Genomic DNA, 8685 nt, shown 5'->3' with positions numbered 1-8685 from the left:
TGAATTGAGAAAGACTTGCGAGGAAAAGATATTGTGCAGAGTAATTTTTAATAGCCTATGCCTCTCAGGATGTCTGGTGTTTACTAATCTTTCAGATCATCAAGAATTAATTTAAGGGAGAAAGCAAGAAGAAGCATAACTGTGGTGTAGCTTCTCTGAGGCATCCTAAATCTCAGAAGGATTTTACTCTATCTCAAAGTACACTGAAATAGAACATTGACAGAGATAACAAGCAGGGATAAGCAAATTCAAAGAAAGCAACTTATTCAGCAGTTGCCTGGAGATACAGTTTATAGACGCACCAACCTGAGTTGGTTATTTCAGATAGGGAAAGAACTGCAGCTGGATTCCCAGAGAATTAAGCCATGCTCCCCTCTGGCAGGATTTTGGAACTCAAAATTTAAATGGACTTCAGAAATTTAGGGAGCTAAAGTCACAGTTCTAAGGGTTAGAGGGCTGGTTTAAGTGTCTGGATAGCTGTACCTCCGTTCTGATTTGCTTACTGAAAATTTTTCATGGCCCACAGCCTAGCATGAATTCCCCTCTTTTCAGTGCACTAGACTATACATCAGGAAGAAGGAGAACAGATATTAGTGAGAATGCTAAGATGCATGGGATAAAGAGATTTAAAGATGCTAACAATGATTGGTATTCAGTTTCATCCCCAGGAAAGGAAAGTCTGAAGCGCCACACTAAGTTGGTTAGCTCACACATAAGCAGGGAGGGCTTTCTTGCTGGTCCTATTTTACCATTTGCCCTTAGTACCAGTGATATCTGCCAATATAATAACACACTTAGCATAGTTTTTAGGAAAAAAGTAAATATAAGCCAATAAGTACTCCAGACATGTTGCTGCCACGAAGCCAAATACATTTAGCATGCTTCCCCTGTGCAGATTTTATGCCATCACAGGATAGAGAGTCTCAAGATTTTAGGTCCATCAAGACATAGCAAAAGCATGTTAACTCTGAGCAAATACTAAGCATTTTAACAATAGTGAATAGTGTCAACGAAGAAGATAATTTACCACAAAATATACCTAATATTTAATAAGAAAAAAAAAAATCCTTGAAACTAAAATCCCAGAAACTGTAACAGCACAAATTTTTTTGTGGCGTGATATTGCAAGTCAGGAATCAGACCTAGAATCATAGAATGGTGTGTGTTGGAAGGGACTTTGAAGATCACCTAGTACCAACTCCCTGCCATGGGCTGGGACACCCTCTACTAGACCAAGTCTTAGAGCCCTATCCAAATTAGGCTTGAACACTCCCTGGGATGAGAAGTCCATAACCTATCTGGCAACTTGTTCCAGTGCCTCACTACTTTTTCCTAACATCTGATCTAAACCTACCCTCCTTCAGATTGAGACCATTCCCCCTTGTCCTTCTCCCCAGGGCTCATCTCAATGTATTCTCTGCCTGGCCTGTGTTTGTGCTTGGAATTGCCCCAAACCAGGTACAGTACCTTCCACTCAACCTTGTTGAACTTCATGAGGTTCTCATGGGCCCATCTCTCAAGCCTGTCAAGATCCCTCTGGATGGCATCCCTTCCCTCCAGCACCTTGACCACATCACACAGCTTGGTGTCATCTGCAAACTTGCTGAGATGCCCTTGATCCCACTGCTCATGTCTCCAACAAGGATGTTAAACAGCACCAGCCCCAATACCAACCCCTGAGGAACCCCACTCCACCTGCAGAATTAAAGTCTGTCACAAAAGCAGGCTTGCAGATTTTAGGGCTACACTAATCTCTTGAATATTAACATTGCACACACACCCTGCATATACTCTTATTCCTCCATCTAAGAACAGGTTTCAACCTTAAGAAAGAGGAATAAAACACTCTGAATCTGTTATAGAATGCATAGCTGTGCCACAAACAGAATCAGGCAAACACCTGATGGAAAGCAGGTATATCCTCTGTTCCTTAGGGAGCACAGCAAGATAATGGTCTGTCACACTGAAAGAAAATGGAGATTCTTTCCTATCAAAGGACTTAATCATATTTAGGATAGAGTTTGCTTTATGTGAGAACTTCTGGCAATCACCATGAGGAAAATTGGTTTTATTCATCTTGATTACTGTCAGGGATTTTTCCATTGTGTAAACAATAACTCATAGGTATTCAGGCACCCAAAGCTTTGAAACAGCATTGAGAGCAGACAGCAACTGACTTAGCTTGAATGCAAACTCATCATATAAACCTCTTGATAGTTATTATTCTAAGAAGCACATTGCCTCTGTTTTTGCCTGCACAGCCTACAAAGTGCATGAAAAGTACTGAAAAGAGTCTGCTGGGGGAGGGAATGCAAATTTATTCAGATCTTTTTGAAACAGTAGACAAGCACTTGTGCTAATCCTAGAGATGTGCCTGTTTTTCTGAACTGTTGCAAATGTTCTCTTAAGATGGTAATAAAAATTTAACTTCGATTTTATCTAGCATTACAGACATATCACATAAAATTAACACTAGTCTGTATACCCTTTGCAATTTTGACCGTGTTCAGATTAAACCAGACAGGGCTTGCTCAAATGAGTATTTTTGAACCATAAAAAGGTACTTTTAAACCCTTGTTTTCTGTGGGAAACTACTTTCTTTGTTTAAACATCATATATGCCCAGTTTTTAGATTTTGGTCTGAAAAAGTAGAAGAACCGATTCATAACAGGAAAAAAAGGCAATTTCTTCCCCAAGTACATTTTTTCAACAGCACATAAGATAGGGATGACAACACTGTAACACTTCAGTAACAATTAGTCATCATGTCTTAGCAGAACATAATATAATAAAACATATTTTTCTACAATTTTTGTTCACCTTTTTTCTCTTTAAGATCATGTACTTTAGATTGCCTTTTAATATCAGATGTCATTGTTTTTTTCCTTCCAGAGGCTTAGAGGTAAGAAAAGGATTTTCCTTCTTTTGATTCCTTTCCTGGGAAAAAATTCAGCAGCTTGCTAGTTTCCTCAGTACTCTCTGTATAACAAAAGGTGGCATATATGGAAAGCCTCATTTTTCTTAGCTCTACTGTTTCAGACCTGCAACTTCTGCTAATTTCCTTGGGCACTGAAGATGTTCAGCAGCTCTAAGAATTGAATATACTCGGACCAAACAAATATCAGAAGCTTATACTGGAATCATGGAATTAATAAGGACTGGAGTTCTAAACCAGACAGCAGTGAGTTTAGACAGATATAAAACCAAAATTATTTCTTCCAAGTGAATACATCAAGAAAGATGTGACTTGTTAGAAAAACACCTTACTTCTCTTTACTTCAGTGGCCACATTCACAAGCTCTCATTATATTTTGCAAAGTGCAACAGAGTAAGATCCACTCCCACTCACATCTCAGTCTCAGTCTAATTACTGTCATTATGCAATTAATATAAAATATTTTTCATTATTCTCATCTTCCATGTGTCTTCTCTTTTCTTCTTTCTGCCCTCTTTCTTCTTCTTTAATGCTGTATTTTTATTATTTATTTGTTGTCCTTTCTTTCTGTTCACCAGGAGTTAGTTATATTTTACATATGCTGAAAAATTCTTATAAAAGCACTAGGACTTAGAAAATAAACTTTTCTCTTTTTTTTAATTGATGGAAAATCTTCAAGTTTAATTAGGCAACCCATTGAGATAAATGCATCAACAAATAAATTTCCCACTCATGAATGCAGCACAGCTAACAAGAAACTGCCTAGGAAGTTTCAATTCATTTGGGTACCCAAGTATTTATATCCAACAGATTTGAGCCAGATAATAGCTTTCCAATACAACCCAAGGATTACAGAGTGAACCCCAGCAGGGCAGCTGATTCTTAAGCACTGGGAAATCTCCCACTGGATTAGAGCACACATATTTTTCTTTCAGAGTGACAGGCAAAGGAGTGCATGCCAGGAAAATGCTGGAAGGAAGAAGGGGTTGATACAAAACTGTCCTTTGCAGGTAGTAACTACTTAGTTAGTACTCTTCTATGAGGCTCTTCTATGCTGCTCTATAAATAAGAGGTCCTATTTAGGATCCTATTTAGTCTATGAGCCTCCTGTTTACAGTGCACGTTATTTTTCTCTTCATATTCTGCACCATCTGAATCCAAAAAGGAAAAAAGAGAGTGTTGATATGAGCCACTGCTAAAAATTGAGGTTATCTTGAGATTAGAAGTATCAAGAGAAAGAATACGAAAGCATAATATCTTAAAAAGAAGAAACATAAATGTTATTTTAAATAATAATCCCACACTATGGGCCATAACATTTACAATAAAGTCAGATGTTCAACATTAATAACTGACATAAGGAGGCAATCATATTTATAAAGGAGATATTTATTTCTGAGGACTCAAAGAGACGTTGCACTTTTTTCTTTTGCATCTGAAAAGCAAACATTGTATTTGAGGAATCAATTAAAAATAACAGAATAAAAGGGAAGACACAGCACGAGCAGTTCAGAATTTCCAACCTCTTTGCAATTTGCTTCCACTTAAGAACATGACTGGTTCTTCAGAGCAATAACTGCATAGCATCTGGGGGACTTCACAGGATCAAATAACTTCACAAGTCCAGACCAGGCAATGTTTTCCTGAAAATGATATATGATTGAAGTGCATAAAAATGTGTTTGACTTACAAGCTAAAATATGGTAATAGGTCCATATTTTGAATTACAAAATTAAAAATAAATAGAATTATCCTAATGCAAAGCAGGAAAACCACTTACCTAATAAGAAAACCGGGGGGAAATTTGTTGTGAAAAAAAGGACACTCATAACAGGTCGTATTTTAAAGTCATTTAATTATTTCTGGTGCTATCAAGTGATAGTTTCACAAGTGCTTCATCAATAAAGCTTTGCTTTTTAGTTGAACTAGAGTTAAGAAATTAAGGATCATGTCATACTCAATTTATGTCACACATTCTAATACTGAAGCTAATTAACTGACTTCAAATTAATCAGGCTGGCTGGATCTGGTCATCATGCCGCATTTGGCTCTTATAATTTTTGTTTTTCTTCATAAACATATTTTGTGAATCAATCAGTACAAGATTAAATCTATGCATATATTACATTTAGAAAAGGTGAATTAGTGCTATGTGCAGCAAGTTTGACCTCCCATCTTGGAAATCATACAGATTTCTATGCAATTTTTTAATTGGTTGGCATTTGGGAAAAAAAGTCATTATTTAACTATTTCAAATTGCCTCTATGTAAAAATACCAGTTAGAACAAAGGCATACATTTACTACAATTCAGTTGTTCCAAGTGCACCATGACAGAGAATAAAGTGAGTTTTCACTTGTGGTAAAATGGAGCTGTCAAAATGAAAGGTTTATAGCGGAAAACACAGCTATTCATATGAATGAGTTTAAACTTTATTTTAGAATTTTATTTTGACTATGGCCCAGAGCAGAAGCTGGAAGATGCTACCATTTTCTCCTAGGAAATTATTATTTGTGTGAAAAATGTCTACTGGTGCAGAAAAATTATTATCACTGCTTTCAAGTTAATCAGGCCAAGCTCAAAATCAGTGTCAGAAGAAACAGTGTAATAATGGAAGAAGTCATCATGGACTAAATGTAGTAGCATTTGCTTATTATATCCCAGATCTGTACTTGTAAAATACATCCAGGCTGTATGTTAGTCAAATGTACCTCAGCTGACCCATACAGTTAGAAAAACTGTGCCATCTCTCATTATTGATCTTAATTAAGAAACAGTAAAAGAAAGTCATAAATATTTTGGATCTAGTTCAAACTTTTTTGAATTATATATTCCAAAGCACGTTAATTGGAAGTCTGAGTATTAACAGCACAATATTTGTTTAGCATTTCCAAATTTTTCTTTAATTATTAAATATCTCATTATGTTGTCTAAAATGAGATTTGCTGCATCTTTGATTAATTTATTTTTTATTACCTATCGACTAGCAATTACCATACAATTAAAAGAGCATAAACTTTACTCTTGCTGCTTTGTTGAAAATAAAAACATCTGCTGGGCATATGTTTATACTAAATGGAATGAATGTTTATACTTTTGCAAATGTGATGAGAATAATAATTCTGCAACAGAGACTTTTCGTCTGCACAGTAATAAATTGACTGAAATAGCCTTATTTCAGTGATGCAGCCGTTAGGTATCATAAAAGAGAATGCAAAAATACCTGCTCCTTCAGGTAGCAAAGACGATCCAGAAGTATCAAAACTTCTATGCAAGGAGCCAGAACAACCTTCAACTGAAAGAAAGATTAGATGCTACAATCCTTTTGGGAAACACAAGCAATACACTTCCAAATGGCTACATTTCCTCAGAACAATTCCAGGAAGGTCAATCATTTTTTAGTGGTTCTGTTGTACAAATGTCACCTTGCTAATTTTCGCTATGGGACAGACATCTTCAAAACAGATTATATTAAAGATCAAAAATACATGGAATACCATAAAGTCAGGGAACTACATTATTTAGTTGGTTTTCAGACATTTTCCAACAAGAAAATATTAAATGAAGCAGAACAACTTTAAAGAGGAAAATAATGAATTTTAATATAAAGAGTTTTTTTATGAAATAACTGCATGGAGACCAGTCTAGATTTAAAAGGAGACTGACATTCCATTTTCCAGTGCAATAGTCCCTCTTGAAAAAGACTCTTCCATGTGTTCACTTTATTACTTTACTTACACCTAATATAGTTCTGGAATAGGATAGGCTCCAAAGTATGGAAGGGGGAACTGCTTTGTTTTTTGAGATTGCATACCACAGTGTACGACAGTCCATCACCCCAGAAAACTTAACAGGGTTTTATTCTAGACTAGCACGTATATGCAAGGTACTAGTATTAATCTTATAACTTTTACCATATTAAATGCTTCAAGCTCATTCATTCTGTGCTTGTACTTTTCATAGTAATCCATTATACAGTTGTCCGGGAGCTGCAAGGGATTAAAAAAAATATGTGTCAGAGTTATTCCAGTTACTTTTTCAAGAGAACTTTAAAATTAAATATTGTCACACTACAAAATGAAATCCGTGTTTCATTTTTGAAATTAGCACTTTGCTAATATTTATAGTAATTTTCCGATAGCAGTTTCTCAGTTCTTATTTACAGTAACTCTTCTTCACATAGCATGTCCACTGACATGAAATACTGAGATATATTCATTATTCAGAAAGCTCCAGTCATTCTTAAATGAGAATTACACAGTAAAGTGGAGATAACATTCTCATTTCCTTTCCATGTACCTTATCCACTCCTCACTTCCATTCCCAAGAGATTTATTTAAATAGCTGAGAATTAAACTCTGGTGTGAGGGTAATAAGCTACTACTATGCAACCTACTATCAGATTCTGGAAATAATGCTTTGTTTCCCTGTACCTAAAATTACCCATCTTTAAAATAGAACTTTTTCTATTTACTTTGAACTACTTCATGTTCCCTCTCTTCTTTTCCCAGTGACCTGATGTGAGACTGCCAACACTGCCACCGTGACTGTAAATGCCGTGATTTGGGGCTGAATTGACAGCCAAATACACAGGCAATTTGGGAACCTGACCAAGCCTTTTCAGCCCTTGCTGGCCAGTGCAGCAGAGCAGGTGCTGCAGCTGTGACCGTGACTGCTCTTCACAAAATGTGCTCTCTATAGGGCAGCCAGACCACCACGTTGCCTGGCTTTTGAAGGTCACGATGTGTCTGCTCTGTTGACCACAGTCCTGGACACTGAAGAAGACACTTGAGCTGGCCACATAACGAACACGCCAAAGAAGTGGGAAGTAGGATTAGAGCATTATTGCTGATGGAGGCTGCTGGGAAGAGCAGAGCTGAAAGCCTGATGCATTTCTGCAGTACTGGGAGTTTTGCAGTATGGCTGTTCTGTCATGGCCATGGAATGAGGGAGTCCAAACTTAGCAGAAACGTAACAGCTCTGACAGATGTGTAGATGTGGTGCTGAGGGACTCAGTGGTTTAGTGGTGGACTTGCAGTCCTGAATTAATGGTTGGAATTGCTGCTCTTAAAAGCCCTTGTCAGCCTAAATGATTCTATGATTCTATGACTAAAGACAAGTAAAGCGGAAGTGCTTATAAATTTTTGCACATTTTATTAGAAGAATCATCTGAGAGCATGTGGCTAATACAGTTGCAGAGAAGTAAAATCTTTGTCTAAAATAGGGCAACAAACCAGGAAACATTTAAAGAATATGTAAGTTTTCAAATCAGGTGAGTATTAACAACTTTATCCTGGGACAGGGAAGAAGGGACTGAAGTGACCTCAGAACTATTACTCATTGTCACTGAGAAGTTCTCAAAGAGAGTATGTCAGACAGATAGCAGATATGTCTTATTATAGAGCAGTCAATTCTGATTCAGTGCACCAAAAAAATGGAAGAAATAAAGAATGTAAAACCACTGAAAGATAAGCAAATTAGTAATAACACAAATTCATCAAGAATAAATCACAAGTAAGTCTACTTCCCTTGTAAGGAGGGTAAAAGGATTCATGACAGAGAAAAACAACTGGTTCTCACATAATTTGATTTCAAAAAGATTTTTTATAACATTTCCTATACTAATTTTATATGCAAATTTAGGAAACAAGCTTCAGATTAAAGTACTAGAAAGTGAACGAAAACTATTTGAATTATCAGAACCAGAAAGTGGCTCCTAATGAGTCTCTGAGCAACTGGAATGACCTGATT

General features: G+C 36.5%; 1 protein-coding gene across 2 annotated transcripts in view; it reads right to left on the bottom strand.

Annotated features, from left to right (window-relative positions):
• Positions 1-2808: 2808 nt before the first annotated feature.
• Positions 2809-8685, bottom strand: part of METTL25 (methyltransferase like 25) — a 46948-nt gene continuing 41071 nt past the window's right edge. The window contains exons 11-13 of one of the 2 annotated variants that reach the window (XM_066183317.1): positions 6849-6923; positions 6158-6229; positions 2809-4578 (exon numbers count right to left, since the gene is read on the bottom strand). In XM_066183317.1, the coding sequence (XP_066039414.1) occupies positions 4480-4578; positions 6158-6229; positions 6849-6923 (246 nt within the window). In that variant the 3' untranslated portion in view covers positions 2809-4479. The remainder of the gene's footprint in view (positions 4579-6157; positions 6230-6848; positions 6924-8685) is intronic. The other variant, XM_066183318.1, reaches the window with a different exon arrangement.

This window comes from Chamaea fasciata, unplaced genomic scaffold (assembly GCF_029207755.1).
Source record: "Chamaea fasciata isolate MVZ Bird 193981 ecotype frontalis unplaced genomic scaffold, bChaFas1.0.hap1 SCAF_5, whole genome shotgun sequence".
Lineage (NCBI taxonomy): Eukaryota > Metazoa > Chordata > Aves > Passeriformes > Sylviidae > Chamaea > Chamaea fasciata.
Note: the sequence above shows the minus strand (reverse complement) of the source record. Positions and strands in the feature narration are given on the sequence as shown.